Source organism: Myotis yumanensis, unplaced genomic scaffold (assembly GCF_028538775.1).
Source record: "Myotis yumanensis isolate MYYU_CA2020_CCGP unplaced genomic scaffold, mMyoYum1.0.hap1 SCAF_2, whole genome shotgun sequence".
NCBI lineage: Eukaryota > Metazoa > Chordata > Mammalia > Chiroptera > Vespertilionidae > Myotis > Myotis yumanensis.
The window spans coordinates 27,499,819-27,517,200 of NW_027223753.1; the positions used below are offsets into that span (position 1 = coordinate 27,499,819).

The following is a 17,382-nucleotide window of genomic DNA, read 5'->3' on the forward strand; positions in this document are numbered from 1 at the left end:
CCACTATAGACTCAGAAAAACTCAGTTTCCCGACAAGCTTCACGGTGGGGATGTACGTACACGTATTGCCTCCAGGGAAATGTAGTTCGGTTGCCTCCATCGTGGGTTGTTTCCGCGAGACGAAAACTCAGTTTCCCAAATGGCGCTGCGGCAGCCAGTCCAAAGTCAGACTTTCCTGGCCTACTAGACGTTTTGAACGCTGCGGCGGCAGTAGTAGCTGGCCTAGGATCGGTGTGATGGCGCCAGTATCCTACGTCTGGAAAGGTCTTAACCAAGATTCGGCGCCTTAAACTCCCTCCTAATATGTGCATATGAGGGTATCCCGCTTTCCCCCCAATTTCCCAAGTACGCCTCTCCCCTGACTAGTCCCAGAAGCGTAGTTTTGGTCTGATATTGCATCCCTACCCCTAGTATTCCCTCTTTCAATTTGACGTTGTGGCCTTTCCTGGGTTGTGCGTCGGTTGTTCGGTGCTGGGAGAGCAAGGGCACAAGACGCCAGGGAGACAGACCCCTTGCCGTACGCTGTGAGTATGAACCTGAGCTGGTCTGAGCAGCTCGATGCGCTTCTCAATGCTACTGACGGAAATGTGGCCAGGACTAAGGTAAGGGGAAGTGAGGCCCCCCCCCGTTTGGGAGTGTGGGATAAAGGACTCAGACAAATCTCATTGAACATGCACGTGTTTCTATTGTAGCAGCGGTTGTATCCCCTTGGCGTCTCTGCTGCAGGTAAGTATGGTCTCCTTTTCTACCCACTTTCCGGATCTCTTCCTTTCAGGAAGATCTCTTTCAGGATCTTCCTTTTCCAGTGCCTGTACCATCCATTATTCCTTCCGGAGCCCAACTATTTCCTTTCTTGAACAAACATCTGTCCCCTCTTATCCCCCTCAACACTCCCTCTTCCCCCTCCGCCCCCGCGCTAAGTCTTGCATTTGTCCTTTCTTTATTTCCTCAGCAGGAGATCTGACTGGGACCTGGATTCCCCCTAATCACTTGCTTCCCCAACCAGGAGCCCAAGCTCAACAGCCTTGGGCTCTAGAGACTCCTATTGTTCCAGAGAGGCTAAATTGGGCTGAGGTCCATAGGACACCTTCTCTCCGGGATGAAGTTACTATTCTTAGATCCCAGCTACGATCCCAGGGTCAGGTGAGGCTTGGAATCCTAGGTGTGTATATGTGGTGTTTGTGTGAGCCAAGGATACCAGGAGTTGGGGTATCACAGCTCATGTGGTTTTCTGCCTGGGTAGGTGACTGAGGCACTAAGACAAACTGTGCAGGGCCTGCTGAAAGAGCAAGAGCAGCAGAAGTACCAAATCTGTGCCCTGGAAGGTATCTGGCCAGTTCTTTTCTTCATACACAAAGCCTCATACATATGCAAACAATTTTTTTGCACACCTGTTGTGTGTGCATTTGTATCTTGATTCACAGTGGAGTCTCTAGGCTCATGTGTGAAGTTCTTAGAGGGGTTGACCCCCCCAACTTGTCCTATTATAGCATCACTAAAGTTGCTGCAGGGGGGCCCAGAGCGGAAGACTCTTCTCCTGGAGCAATGTCTGGACCGGCTGAGAAGGGAACTGAGGGGCCTTCGAAGCCAGGTGCAGGAACAGGCCCAAGCCCAAATACAAGCAGGTCCACAAAAGTGCAGTGTTACCAGTGGCCTTCACCAAGAGGTGCAGAATGAGTAAGTGATGGCAAGACCTCTTCTTCAGGCCTTTGAACTCCAGGTACTCTGGTAGCCTCCTCTGGGTTTCTTGGTTGGCTTTTTAGAATGAACCTGCTGTCATCCCTGTAGGAGGCAACTGCTATGGGAGGAGTCAGAGGTTCTGAGGGAGGAACTGAAGTTGCTGCGGGATCAGCTGAGTGAGTAAAAGACGGAGGGAGGTTCACTTGTCCTCTTTTCTGGAAAGCCTTCTTATTCTCCCAGTAAATGGCCATAGCTCTAAATGCTTGTGCTACTCAGAAGTCTGGCCAAGTATTTGTTTTGCCTCCAAATGTGTGATCCTACTCTCCCCAGTCAGCTTGGAAACTTGCTATCAGCTGGACCAGAATGCTTCTATCACAGTTTTCAGCACCAGACTGGGAACAAGGCAGGGAGGAAGAAGTAAAGAAGTTGGGGAACAGCCTTCTTCTTAAGAAAAAAAAAAATCTTTATTGATTTTAGAGAGGAAGGGAGAGGGAGATAGAAATATCACTGATGAGAGAGAATTATTGATCGGCTGCCTCCTGCATGCCCCACACTGGGGATTGAGCCCACAAGCTGGACATTAGAGAACAGCCTTCTTACATGTTCCTTCATCTGCAGCCCAGCATCAGGAGCTGATGCTGAAACAGATGGCTGAGGGGCAGCAAGTTCAGGCCCGCAGCTGGAAGGTAGGACCAGGATTGAACTTATCCCTTCATAACTTCCTGTTGTGGCTCCTCCCTTCTCTGTATATCCTGTTCTGCAGGCAGGCCAGGATACTCTTTCCCATCCCTATCTCTTCCTCTTCCTGTGATGACTTCACCTCCCTTCAAAGCTCTTCTTCCTAAGCCCTCTCCTCCAATTATGGGGAGGGGGGTTTCTCCTGGAGAGGGAGAGGTTTGGTTCTACCTGGGACCATAATCTGGCAGATGTTGGAGCAGCAGCAGAGTGGCCAGGAGGGCAAGGAGGCTGCCAGGACAGAGGCTGAGGATGCCCGGCGGGAGCATGACCTCCTCAGGTCAGGGGGTGTGGGTACCTGTGTCAGTGGAAGGGATTTGTCTTACAGAAGCCAGGAATTGGGGACCAAAATTCAGCTCTCCTATTTTTGACATGGGCCAATAGGGGCAGCATAAGTATCTGGGTTACAGCCCTAAAGGGCAGTACTGGATATTCTTTATTTGATATGGAGTCAGTGAGGTATCTATATGTTTGGAAGATAAATTGTGAGTTCTGGCCTCAGGAAGGAGGACAGTTCCATGCTGGAAGGGCCCCTTTGACCCACCATCACCATTTCTTTCCCTTTCCAGGACCTCTGTTCACGTCCTTGAGTCGAAGCTACCCCTGGCTGCCACCTTTGCCATGTCTCTTTCTTCATCTAGCTCTGAAGTCAGTCATCAGGACAACAACAGTAGCTGGGAACTTTTAAAGAAGCTGGGTGAGGATAAGGGCAGGGATCCCAGTTGTGGGGAAGGCTGAATCTAAATGATGCCTGAATGCCACCTGCCTAATTGTTTGGTACTAGGTAGTATGGAGTCTCTGCCTTTTTATTTGTGAATCCGTCGGCCTCTGTTGCTACTTCTCCCAAGTCAGGCCTATATGTACTTCTCCAACAGACAAGCCCAGTGCTTGCTGATGGTTTATTCTTTCTTTCCTTTCTCTCCTCTTAGATCTCCAGAAGAGTACCCTCTCTAACCTGGAACCCAGCAACTTTCAGCTCCAGGTCCAGGGCCTTGAGCAGGAGGACCTATCCTTTAATGGCTCCAAGATACTCCTGAGTGACCTGTAAGGACGTGTAAGAGTAGTAGGATAAAGTCTTTGCTCACCTTCCCCTCCAAGGCCCGGTTTCTGGGCTCCCTGCCCCTTCCCTCTTGATCTAGCTGGTTTCTGCCCTCCCTACTGAGGCTTGTCACTGCCTGCTCACCTGTACCAACTGCAGTAAAATGGCTTAACCCACCCTGATGTGTTTCCTGTGAATCAGCACCCACGTGGGATAGACTCAGCTGTACCTTTTCTTCCTCCTGTAACATGACTACTTCCTACCACCTCTCCCTCGGAAATCCAAGTTCATAGACATTTATATCTGTACCTTCTGAATTCAAACCCTGTGCTCAGTAGAACTTGCAAGGAGGTGGGAGCTCTCATTTTGGTGGGAGAGGTAGGACAGTGCTCTGGGGCAGTACTGCTGTGGGGATGCAGGGGAGGAGGAGACATTCTAGTGGGCCCTGGACCGTAATAGGAGGCTTTCTCTCCTTGTCTCCACTTCTGCTCTTGAGGCTTACTCCAGCCCTTCCACACCTCTTCATCCTTAAGCAGTCCAGGCTATGCTTCTGTAGCAGTCTACTTCCTGGTCTCCTTTCAGTCTCTCTGCCTCTAATCCAATGGTTTTACAATTTTTTGGACTGTGACCTTCAGTAAGAAATAGGTTACATTATAGCTTAGTAAATATAGATGTACACTGAGTGGCCAGATTATTATGACCACCTCATCAGTACTTCATTGACACTTCCAAAAATACTGAATATTGAAAACTTCCTAAGCAAATACTCTCAAAGTTTTATTAATATTATTATTTGCATAACTAATTCACTTCATTGTCCTGATGGGGTGGTCATAATAATCTGGCCGGTCATAATAATCTGGCCACTCAGTGTATATACTTATTAACTGAAACAAATCTAATGATTCAATACTTATGCTTACTAGGAGTGATGCCCTCTGATATTTCCTATTATATTAAAAAATGTTTTTAATGATCCTTCCACCATTGGTTGCTCTCTGGAAAATATATTTTCCTAGGTAGACTATGGGTACATTACTTTCTCCTTACTTGGGCTTTGTATTTTAGACAATGCAGTTCAGGATTTCCTTAGTAGCAATAGCATCTCACTGAGGTCTCATAAGATCTCTTCCACTGCTAAATATAGCCAAACGATAATGCCATTCATTCAAGTTGATGTTTGTTGAGCATAATACATACCAGTTCTAGTGTGTATTTAGCCTGAGCTAAGATATGCGGTGGGCTCATGTAAAAGTCCCACTTCTTAGCTCAGTCCAGCTGGGAAGAGGAAACAGTTACCTGAAGTAAAAGCATCATAAAAGACTGATGGCAGGAACTATTTCCTTCATGGGTGCATTCAAGGCCCTGAAATAATTAGCAGACAGGTCATGAAGAGTGGTCTTTGATACCCAAATAAGGCATTCCTTGGTTTTTACCCCACGGCATTAGGGAGATTGCTGAGAGTGGGATGGTAGAGATCAGGCCTGGGTCAAACAGAATCTGTTTAAAAAAACAAAACCAAAAAACTTCCATCAAGACTCACCTTCCTGCTAAACCAGGTATAAGGAATTCCTTATTGTTAAATCTTTTACTGGTCAGGTGATACATCTGGCATGGTGGCATTATTCAATTAGTTCTATTTACTACCAGTGCTCTACTTCTTTATCAGCTACTTTATATCCGGCTCTGTGGAAGATATGTTTGCAAGGGTGCCAGAGCTCTTAACAGCAGAAACATTTAATAGCTATGTGGATCAATGGTATTTGAACCGTCACCAGGTGGCAGCATATGACCTGTTTCCAGAAGAAGAATACAGAAAAGGTTTCTGGCCAAGAGGACTAGGCTACAGTGCTCTTCCTTCAGAGATCCTGTGAGCTAACAATTAATCTTCCTAAAACAGTGTCCTATTAAGGCTTCTCTCCTGCTCAGGAATCTTTTATACACATAAAAAAAAAGAAAGGACAAATTTGGTATTGAAGTTCAACCCACATTTAAACCTCTTATCTTTCCATTCTTATCCTCTACCAAAAACTTTATTGCTACAAGAATGCACATCACCTATATTCCAACTATAATAATCTCTTCATACCCATGGGGAATATGTTCCAAGACCTTGAGTGGATTCCTGAAACCACAGAGTACAAAACCCTGTGTATACTATGTTTTTTCCTAAACATACATATCTATAACAAAGTTTAATTTATAAATTAGGCACAGTAAGAGATTAACAACTAATAACATAGAACAATTATGACAATATACTGTCATTAAAGTTATGTGAATGTGGTCTCTCAAATATTGTACTGTACTCACCCTTTTTGTGATTTGAGATTATAAAATTCCTATGTGAAGAGATGAAATGAGGTGAATGAGACATTATTAAGGGTTACTTGAACGCAAGCACTGATCAGTTGATCTGATAACCTAGATGGCTGTTAAGTGGCTAGCCAGCAAGTGTGTAGCATATGCAGCATGGATATGCTGGACAAAGGGATGATTCACATTCCAGCAGGATGTAGCAGGACTACATGAAATTTCCTAACACTATTCAGAATGGCTATAACAGGGGTGGGCAACCTTTTTGTGAGTGCGTGCCAAAACCAACAAAATCTCTGACTCAAAATTCTTCTGCGTGCCAACCCTAATTTTTTGAGAACATGTTACGCCTACTTGATATCTCTTAAGGTGTATGTATGTGAAGAACCTTGAAGAAATAATAAAATTCATTCGAGCGACAAAAACACAGTATAATGATGAAAAATACATTTATTTTTTAATGTATACATGTACACTGATAGTCCGACAGAAAACTTTATGACTCCGTTTGATATTATCAGTGGGACTTTTGCTGCTGCATCACTGATGACAGAGATTTTACATCAGGTTTATATTTCGTGACCTTCAGAGATATGCACGAGCTACTACTTTCATTGGTCAGGCTACTCCTATGACGAGACTTAACAAAATTCATCACTGAGAACAAAGATTCACAAGCGAATGTGGATGAAAACATGGAGAGTAATGCTGTTGCAAAGTTTTTTAAACAGAAAAAAATTTCTGGAATGGCATTCCAAGTCCTCAATAGTTTGTTTTCGACACTTTTCTCTGGTACTTCTGTCTCTAATCACTTTTTCCCAATGTTTTCCAAGTCAACTCTAAGGTCAATAAATTTCTGCTTTCAAATTGAGCTACTCTGAAATTCAATCAACTGCATTTCAAAGTCAGCCATGTCTATCCATGAAAACATTTGTAAGTTTAGTTCCTCCAGTTTCATGCTGTCTGGATACCTCATGAATTTTGCTGTCTCTTCCAGTTCTCTGAATTTGGCAAATCTTGAGAACAACTGCTCAATAGTTGACTCAATGTTTAAAAACAGCGTTTGAAGGCTTTGACAGTCTGTTCTGTCATCTTTTGGGAGGTCTTTGAATGTGCCTCTTGAGGTTTGGGAAATATCTAAATCTCTCACCATCCACATCCCTCTTAAAGACTTCCAGTTTCTTTTCAAAAGCCTTTATGTAACCAAACATAACATCAAGTGTCTTGCCAGTTCCTTGTAATTTAACATTTAAGTCATTCACATGTTCACAAAAATTGTAAATGGAAGATTATAAGAGGGTTTTGCGTGCCAGCAAAAGTTACTGGTGTGCCATGTTTGGCACGTGTGCCAAGGGGTTGCCCACCCCTGGGCTATAATTAAAAATTATGAATTGTTTATTTCTGGAATTTTCCATTTAATTTTTTCAGACCACAGTTGACCATGGGTAACTGAAACCACAGAAGTGAAACAAGATTCTGCTGTATTCAAATTCCACTCATCTGTCAAGACCCTTGACAGCAGGTATAGGAGACAAGTCTAAATATGTAGGAAAGGTGAACTCTAAACCCCAGGCATGCTGATCAATGACTCTCTCTCATCATGGACGTTTCTGTCTCTCCCTCTAACTTCCTCTCTGAAATAAATAAAAATCATTGATTGGCTACCTCCTCCACGCCCCCCCACTGAAGATTGAGCCCACAAACTAGGCACGGGGAATCAAACTGTGACCTCCTGGTTCATAGGTCCACACTCAACCACTGAGCCATGCCAGCGGGCTCAATAAAAAAAAGGTTATAAGTGCCCAAGGTCCAGGCATATGGAAAGCATGAAGAAATGTGTGCCTGATGAACAGCTGAATAGAATTTTAGTCTCTACCCAGCTCTTTCAAAATCCTCCGTTTTCAAGCCAACTCAAGTGTTACCTCCTCTAAGTAGTCTTCACCAGAATTAATCTCTTAACCTAGATGAATTGCTCCCTCAGCATTTTGTTTAACCCTATCCATTGCTGTTACTATCTCTCGTCGTTAACACAGTAATTGTTTATGTAACAGTTTCCCCCCTGCCGGCCCCTCCCACCCACTTCCACTATGCTGAGATGCAGGAGGCTGTGTTCACAAGACTTTCCCTTAAACAGTCTTACTCAATTATACTTTCACCAACCCAAAAGCTGCGCCAATCGAATACATTTTCTTTGGGTTTGTTAATTAGCACTCGTTGATGTGTTTGGAATTTCGATTGGTCTATTTTGTGTTTACTGTCCCGCCTTCAGCGAGGCTCTCGGCCTGGGGTTTCCCCCAGGTGCATTCCCTCCGCCCCGTTCCTCCTTTCCAGCACACTGCCTCTTCTGTTTTCACCTCCACTTCCTTCTTATTGGTTCCCTTCCTCCTCAGAGTTGGCGCCTCGGGCTGTTGATTGGCTTTTCTCGACGCCCATTGTGCCCACCCTCAGACCACGTGGCATTCCGGACACTAATTGGTCAGTCTCACCACCTCGTTGATTAAGGATTGACTATTGATTGGCTGCTATGAGGGAGGGCTTGAGGGGAGGGGCGTGGCCCACCGAAGCCACGCCCCCGACTCCTCTGACCGGCTGGGCAGGCGTTTCAGTCGCTGGCGGCTGGGGAGCCCTGCGGGTCTTCCATCTGCTCTCTCTGGCTCCCCGGACGGATCATCCTGGTCCCGCCAAGCCGGCGGGGGGAGCGGCCCTGACTGTGGGGCCATGGCAGTAGACTCCTCGTCCGCCGCCGCCGCCAGCCCCGCGGAGTCTCCGGCTTCTGCGCGAGGGACCCCCACCGCCTCGGCAGGCTAAGAGCCGCCGCCGCCTCCGAGCTGTGAGGGCGACTATGCTCCCTCTTGGCCGCCGCTTCCCCCTCCCGCTCGCGCAGGCACCCCTCTGGCTGCTCAGTCCCGCCTCAGGTAACGCCAGCGGAGCACGTGAGGCTCCAATCCGGGGCCCGGGCCCGCGCGCGCGGCTGCTACGCCGCCTCGGCTCCGGAGCACAGGCGCTCGGGTGGCTTGACCCCGACAGGACCGCTTGGTTTCCCGGAGGTGTGCCTCTCAGCCCTCGGGGACAGTCCTCGCCTCCTTCCCCTTCCCTTTTCACTTCCCCGAAGGTCCCGGGACCACCCCCGCCCCCGCCCCTCTCCCTCACCCTCACCCTCGCAGCCTCGGAGGCCTGGAACCCATTACAAGTTCCTTCGTATCACGACCTGGTCCTCGACTCCTCTCAGGGACCTTCCTCACTTCAGAGACTCAAGAAATTTCATTTCTTCAGAGAACTGTTTCTGAGCCCTCCAACTCCACACGGGGAGCCTCTTCCTCTCAGTGTACCCTCCTCCCTCACATCTGGTCTCCCGCACTTCGCTTCCCGCAAACAGACTTCCCTCCCCAACACCCACTTCCACCCTCGCAAGGCTCTTCCCCCTCAGACGCCACTGCCTCTCTTCTCCCCTGTCATCCCCCTTCGCCGCCGCCGCCTCTGCCTTTTACACTCACTTTGGAGACTCTGGGCTACGTCAGTGTTGTTTTAAAACCTTTCCATTTATACCTCCAAGTAAACCTTGCTGAGGAACTTGGACTTTATTCTGCAGGCATGGGGAGCCATTGCAGGGTTTGTGAGGAGGAGTTCGGTATGATTGGTTATCTGATGAAAACGTGGAGGAAGAACTGAAAGTGAAGACAGTGTGGAGGCAGAAAGCCTAGGTAGGCAGGAAAACGAGTGTGCTAACTGGAGTAATGTAGGAAAACGAAGAGAAGGGCATGCAGTTGTATGAAGTTTCAAAACAGTTGACAGAATTAGTGGCAGGTTTGGCTGATGGGGTGGATCGGTAGTGTTCATTGAAGTGGGGAACATAAGCAATTTTGAGGGAAGGTAATGGATTTGGTTTTGGACAAGTTCAGTTTGAGGTGTTTTTCAGATATTACTGTGGGTAGCTGGAAATTTTGGTCTGAAAATTGGGAAAAAGGGTAGAACTGAATATATACATTTGAAGGATCAGCAGAGAATATAGGGATGATATTTGAAGCCTTAGTATGGATGGTAATACTGTAAGAAGAGAAGAAAAGGGCTTCAGACCACAAGGAAGATTATTGTTGGAAGGGTAATAGACACTGAGAAGGACAGGAATGGGACAGGAACTGGAATAGAATGGCATTATAATAGAAGCCACAGGAAGAAAGAGTTCAGGAGGGAGGGGGTAACCATCAGCATGAGGGGCCCCAGAGGTCAAGTAGAATGAGGATTAGGAAGAAGCCGCTGAACTTTGCAATTAGGAAAGCACTTGTTTCCTTTGAAAGACACTTTAGAGACCATGATGATGGCAATAATAGCAGTAGTCCAATCATGGTGGATTGAGGAGTAAATGGGAGGCAGTGAGTAAAATTACTCTTTCAAGTGTGGTTGTGAAGGAGAGTTGATGGCAGTGAAACTTTATTTCGAATATATTATATTCTAGGCACCATGAAGATGCTTTGTAGATCACACAGCCTTGTGACTTAGGAATCAGTATCCCTCTTATAGTTGGGAAGACTATAGGCAAGAGTTTGAACCAGGTCTGTCTAGCTTTGAAACCTGTGTTCTTTCCACTATGGCACATGTGTATTTTTCTTTTTAGTATGGGTGAAACAGTATTGTAAGTTGAGGGGAAATTTACCTGGGAAATATATTGGACATTTCATTCTTTGACACCAAAAGGATAGAAGTCAAGGTGGATAATGATGTGAAGGTAATGTTAGATGGGAAAGAAAGTGAGGGGATTTGACAGATGGCCTTATTTTCTTGGTGTGATCAATTATCTGTGAAGTCAGTTTTCTCTGGAGATGGAATGAACTATGGTGAGTTTATGATTTGAGTGTTACAGTTATGGCTATGGAAATCTTTTGTGGAAAATGAAAGAGGAATGGATTAAGGAGTTAAAAAACAAAGATTGCTGACCACATTGAGGGCCCAGTTAAAATTAGAAATAATAACCCTAGCAGCCTAGCTGGTTTGGCTCAGGCTGACGCTCTGCGGACTGAAGGGTCCCGGGTTCTATTCTGGTCAAGGGCACATGCCTGGGTTGTGGACTCGGTCCCCAGTAGGGGGCCTGCAGGAGGCAGCCGATCAATGATTCTCTCATCATTGTTGTTTCTATCTCTCCCTCTCCCTTCCTCTCTGAAATCAATAAAAAAATATTTTTAAAAAATAAAATAAAATTAGAAACAATATATTTGTAATAGGGCACAGTAGCATGGATTTTACACTTGCTCCAGTAGCCTAAGAGTAGGAGGGCAAAAAAGATGGTTGGGTTAATCCAGAATTGGAATTTATAAGAAGAAGAAAAAAGCAGAGTAACTTTACACTACTAGTGATAGTGCAGGACATATGATGGGCCCTGAGTGTCCGAGCTGGGATTATAAGGAGTAAAACCTTCAGAGGGGCTGGCGTTCTTAGAGAATAAGGACACAAACAGAAATGTGTTGAAGACGAGGTTTTCTATGAAATACAGAATGGGAAAGCTGAGAGTTCAGTATTTCAAGGTAAAAACAAAAAAACGGTGTAACTGTCTTAGTGCTGTTGAAGGGGAATGGAGGTATAGTTTATTGAAGTAGTGGGAGGTTAAGGTGCTAAGTATATTGAACATGTCATCAGTGTGAATGTCAATAGTGACCCAATATGATAGCAGCAAATGGATCAAAGTAGATATTGGGTCCTATAGGTGGGGCTGCTCAGAATGAGGCACTCAGAATTGCATTGGAGTTCCTTGGCACTTGTTAGAAAGTAGTTCTAGGTGGTACAGATGTTTGTATGTGAATTAATGTTGAGATCCTCAGGTAGTTGGTGCCCTGGATGTATGATGTATTATTCTCTTATACAGATGATCTCAAACACAAATCCTTTGCAAGTTGGCATATGATGGGCCTGTTTAATTCTGTTTAGAAGTATATGTTTTGGAAGGCTAGGTTAGGGATTCACCACACAAGGATCCCGAATAACATTTTGTACTTACGTTAATTGTAAACAGAAAATTATGTATTTACATATGCACTCATTCATTATCTCATTTAGAGTAGAAAGCTGACTTACTTTGATGCTTTTTCCCTATATGAAAGTGTTTATAGATATGTTCTTAGTGTCATACACTTTATTGTTTGCCAGATGAATGTTGTGTTGGAATTTGAAACCTATGATAAGGGCTTTTATGAGAGTTTCGTCTCCTATCAATGAATGAAGCCCAATCATCACATTGTATAGTGTAGGTGATAGTCAATGTTTTGGACCAACAATGAGTATTATACTCTTTTCCAAGTCATCTTATGGAGATGACTTCAGTGTGAACATACTAGTGTAATTTTTTGCTGAGCATTCAGTGGGAGTAGTTGTTTCAGAAAAAAAACCCTGTGATAATTTTTTAAGTCTTCCATTCCTGAAAATTTCAGAAAGGAAAAGCAATGGAAATCCTAATTATAATCAACCCTTGTTAGCTATATGGTTGTAGGCAAATTTCTTATCCTTTGAGAGCTTTAGTTGTTTTTTTAAAATTTAATCTTTGACTAGGTAACACATTCAATTGGTTAATTAAATATTTGCATATTTATGTTTTATGTAAACAGTGAAAGTGTCACTCCTCTGCCTATTCCCCCATCTACCTAGTTCCATGCCCATTCCCAACCACTTTAACTAGTTTCTTTATATTCTTTTAGACTTTCTTTAGGCAAATGCTTATTATTTTCATTTTTCATGCAAAAATTAACCCATGGTTCCCCACTGTTCTGTACCTTCTCTCTCCCTAGCCCCCAAACTGCTTTTTTCACTTAATATATCTTAGAAACCTTTCAGATCAGTATATAGAGAGCTTCTGCTTTAAATAAACAAACAAACAAAAAAACACCTGCATAGTATTCCATTGAGTGAATGTATCATAATTTAACTATTTCTTTATTGTTGGACATTTGTGTTGCTTCTGGCCTTTTGATATTCTAAGCAACTTTATAATGAAGACCCTTGAACAAATGTCATTTTACATGTGTGCCGAAGTATTTGTGGGATACATTTGCAAAAAGTGGGACTTCTAAGTAAAAGGACATATATAATTATGAAAAATATTGCCAAGTTGCTTTTCTAGTGATTGTTCTAATATACATTGCCTGTTCACTCAACATTAGCTATATCACAGCTAATACTTATATGGTACTTACTATGGGCCATATACTATTCTAAGTGCTTGATATACATAACCTCATTTAAACTTAGTAACATTTTTTTAGATAGGTACTATTATTATCTCCACTTTCAGATGAATAATTGAGTAGTATAGAGAATTTAAGTGACTTGCCCAAATCACACAGCTAATGTGGCAGAAATTCAAATTAAGCACTCTGGCTCCAGGATCAGTGTTGTTAATATTATGCTTTGCTATTATCAAACTTGAAGTTTTGCCAATCTGACAGAGAAAAATGATACCTCAGAGAAATTTTTTAAAATTATATTAAGGTTAACCATCTTTTTATTTTGTTTGAGGTACTCATTTTCCTTTTCTGTAAACTGTTTAAATTCTTTACCTATTTTTCTGTGGGGTCATAGGTCTCTTTCCTATTGATTTATAGGCCTCTCTTTATGATATATAAATATCATACACATAAGATAATTTTTTGTCTGTGGTATTGCAAATATTTTTTCATCTTGATATTGTCTTCTGACTTCTTTTATTTTATTCCCATGCAGAACTTTTAGATTTTTACGTAGACAAACTTCTCAATCTTTTTCTTTATACCTTTTGGATTTTGAGTCATCGTTAGAAAGGCCTTTTCCATTTGAATCCTTAGTATTTTTATCTACCCAACAGGAGTGAGAAAATTGAATTATTGTGAAGGTCAAGGTGCTTTGTCAACTGTAAATCATGATACAGATTTAATATGGTGTTATTTATTAATTTGTCTTCTGAACAAGCTGTATAGAGACTGTCATATCTTCTCCTACATTAAATGTAATAGAATGACATATTTTTTTCCCCACAATGTGGGAAACTAGGGTGGTATTGATCTTTTGGTCAGTGTTTTCATTGGATAATTTGCATGGGGTCTTTTTCAAAAGTAGGGACTGTGGAAATCCTGAAGTATTTTTGCATACTTTAGTCTTGTTCTTTGTGTTAGGTATAATTAGAATCTGACTAAAAGTTCTGAAAAATTGTTTTGCTCTTACATTAGCCATGGTTCACTAATTTTCACATTATTTACTATGTGCATCTCCAAATAAGTCTTATATAATCTTAATATTATCACACTTAACAAAATTAATACTTTTCTACTATCCTCTAATAGTAATCCTTGTTAAGATTTCCCCAGTTGTCTTTTCTTTTTATTAATTTTTTTTTTTTTTTAAGGAAGAGAGAGAGAAAAACATCGACTTGTTATTTCACTTATTTATGCATTCATTGATTGATTCTTGTATGTACCCTGACCAGGGATCAAATCTCCAATCTTGGCTTATCAGGACAATGCTCCAACCAACTGAGCTACCTCTCAGAGCTTCCCACTTGTCCTTCATAACAATTTGTTCAAATTAGAATCCAATAAAATATCCTTATTGTATTTAATTGTTACAACTCTTAGTTTTCCTTTAGAGTCAGACTTTAAACATAATATTATGCTTTTCCTATGCTTTTCTTTCCTTGGAAAGAAGAAGCTTTGGCCAGGCCAGCATGGCTCAGTGGTTGAGCATTGATCTATGAACCAGGAGGTCACATTTCGATTCCCTGTCAGGGCACATGTCCAGGTGGTGGGCTCAATCCTCAGTGTGGGGTGTGCAGGAGGCAGCCAATTAATGATTCTCATCATTGATGTTTCTATTATTCTCTCCCTCTTCTTTCCTCTCTGAAATAAATAAAAATGTATTAAAAAAAAGAAAAAGAAAAAAGAAGCTTTGTAACATTCAAAACTTTCCAATAATAGAATGGCTGCTGCCCTGGCCATATGGCTTAGTTGGTTCAACGTCGAAAGGTTAGATTCCTGATTTGATTCCTAGTCAGGGGACATGCCCAGGTTGTGGGCTTCATCCCTGGTAGGGGGCATGCAGGAGGCAGCTAGCCGATTGATGTTCTCCTCTCACACTGATGTTTCTATCTCTCTCTTGCTCTCCCTTCCTCTCTCTCTAAAAACCAATAAAAAATCTTAAAAAAACACAACAAGCTGCTAGAGGAATTACTGTGCTCTTTGTAGTGTAGTAGTGTAGTGGTATAGTAGGCTGAACTCTCTCTGACTTCCATAGTGTCCAATCCAGTGACACTTTTCTTCACATTATTTGACTGCTTGCTGGAACCGGTTTGGCTCAGTGGATAGAGCGTCGGCCTGCGGACTGAAAGGTCCCAGGTTCGATTCCGGTCAAGGGCATGTACCTTGGTTGCGGGCACATCCCCAATGGGGGGTGTGCAGGAGGCAGCTGATCGATGTTTCTGACTCTCTATCTCTCTCCCTTCTTCTCTGTAAAAGATCAATAAAATATATTTAAAAAAAAATTATTTGACTGCTTTGTGGCTTTTGATATAATTGTTGTTTTCATCTTTACTTTGTGTGACATACTTTTTCTTGGTTTATTCTTACCTCTGTTATTCCTTTTTTTGTCCTATGTATGTTGATATATTTCATTGGCCTCTTATCTGATTTCACCTAAGGACATCATGAAGGAGACTAGGTTTTGGCATATAGTAGCAACTCAGTAAATATTACTTATTACTCATATTCTCTACTTTGGAGAACTCTTTAGAATATGTGTAAATGCTATTGACTTTCAAGTATGCATCTCCAGTCTAGTCCTTTCTCCTGAGTTTTAGTTTGGTGTCTCCCAACTTCTTCTTACATGTTGTTACTTGGTTTTTCTTTAGGCACCTCAAACTCAGAAAATCAGCAAAAAATTTACATCTCTTCACAAATCTTTTCCTTTTGGTCAATGCCTAGTCATTTCCCCAATCAAACCAGAAACATGGGAAGGATTCTAAGTAAACTATGAGTCATCCTAGATACTTCTTGCACCTACTACATCCATTTGCTCACCTCTTAAAAAATATTTTTTTTATTGATTTCAGAGGAAGGGAGAGAATCTTTGATCAGCTGCCTCCTGCACATAGGGATCGAGCCTGCAATCCAGTCATATGCTCTAACCTGGACTCCAACTGTAGCCTCCTGGTTTATAGGTCCACACTCAACCACTGAGCCACACCGGCCAGGCCATTTGCTCACCTTTTTAAAGTCACTTACCCTGGTCAGTGTTGTGAAGTGGTTAGAATGTTGGCCTGCACAGTGAAGGTTCACGGGTTCCCCATGAATCTGGGTTGCTGTTTGCTCCCCACCTCCTGTAGAGGCATATGCAGGAGGCAACCAATTGATGTGTCTCACATCAATGTATCTTTCTCCCCTCCCTACCCTCCAACCCCCTTCCACTCTCTCTCTAAAAAGCAATGAAAAAAATATCCTCGGGTGAGAAGTAACAAAAATAAAAAAATTAAGTCACTTATCATCTTTCCCACTTCTCTGTCCTTACTGCCAGGGCCTTAATTAAGCTGTCCTTACTTTTAATGTGTCATTAGCAGTTATCACACAGAATTGTAGTCATAGAGGTACATGTTCTTCCTGTGAGACTAAGCTCCTGGAGGGGTGGAGTCATTTTTCATTCTGTTTTCTCTATCCTTCTCCCAGAGAGGCAGTACTGTATTAGTATAGTGATTAAGAGCACAGTGTTGGGCTGTAGATGTTTTTCTTTCATTGATGTTTCTATCTTTCTCTCCCTCTCCCTTCCTCTCTCTCTCTTAAAAAAGCCCTAGCTGGTTTGGCTCAGTGAATAGAGCATCATTCTGCAGACTGAAGGGTCCTGGGTTCGATTCCGATCAAGGGCACATACCTCGGTTGCAGGCTTCTCCCTGGCCTGGGCCCTTGTCAGGCACGTGCAGGAAGCAACTAATCGATGTGTTTCTCTCACATCGATATTTCTCTCTGTCCTTCCCTCTCTCTTCCACTCTCTCTAAAAGTTAATGGAAAAAATCCTTGTGTGAGGATTAAAAATAATAATAAAAAAATCAAAAAGAAAGTACAGTATCTAGATTTGAATTCTGGCTCTATCACTTCTTGACTGAGAGAGCTTGGATAAGTTAACTAATTCCTTCATATTTTTTTCTCACATTGGTAAAATTTTTAGTAATAGTATTTATTTTATAGGGCTATTATGAATATTAAATATAAAGCACTTAGAAAAGTGTATGGATTATAGTAAATGCTCAGTATATATAGCACCTATCATAATGCTTTGTACCTAGGGGGAACCCAATTAACATTTGACTTCACTAATAGAAGGGATTTCTGAATCGGCCAAAAGATTGGACTAGTTAACCTCCAAATGCCTTTACAGCTTTCAACATAAGTTTATGTCATGATCTAGGGCCTCATGGATTGTGATTATAACAGCAAATAAGATATTTATCTAAAAGCGGTAATACAATTTTAAGAACTGGCTTTTGATCTGTCACTAATATATGCCATTGTATATATTCGTGGCTAATTAAATAAATAGGGATGTCAGTTTTTATGTTAGATTGCCTTTGGTTTGAATGGAAACTGCAACTCATGATTTCATAGCAGGATAGTAAG

General features: G+C 42.6%; 2 protein-coding genes across 4 annotated transcripts in view; both read left to right on the plus strand.

The window, feature by feature from the left end:
• The first annotated feature begins 159 nt into the window (after positions 1–159).
• CCDC163 (CCDC163 homolog) lies at positions 160–7,338 on the plus strand. Of its 3 annotated transcripts, none has more exons than XM_070404870.1 (11): positions 160–602; positions 693–726; positions 953–1,143; positions 1,244–1,325; positions 1,491–1,677; positions 1,789–1,856; positions 2,299–2,366; positions 2,607–2,695; positions 2,985–3,112; positions 3,345–3,459; positions 7,199–7,338. In XM_070404870.1, exons 1-11 carry the CDS (start codon positions 531–533, stop codon positions 7,221–7,223), a joined length of 1,059 nt encoding a protein of 352 aa, XP_070260971.1. In that variant the 5' UTR covers positions 160–530; the 3' UTR covers positions 7,224–7,338. The 3 variants fall into 3 exon arrangements, with proteins under 3 accessions (XP_070260971.1, XP_070260973.1, XP_070260972.1); XM_070404872.1 differs by having other exon boundaries at positions 3,057–3,112; XM_070404871.1 differs by having other exon boundaries at positions 956–1,143.
• Positions 7,339–8,372: 1,034 nt separating this feature from the next.
• TESK2 (testis associated actin remodelling kinase 2) overlaps positions 8,373–17,382 on the plus strand; it is a 125,695-nt gene continuing 116,685 nt past the window's right edge. The window contains exon 1 of the mRNA XM_070404879.1: positions 8,373–8,685. The gene's annotated coding sequence lies outside the window, so the exon portion shown is untranslated. The remainder of the gene's footprint in view (positions 8,686–17,382) is intronic.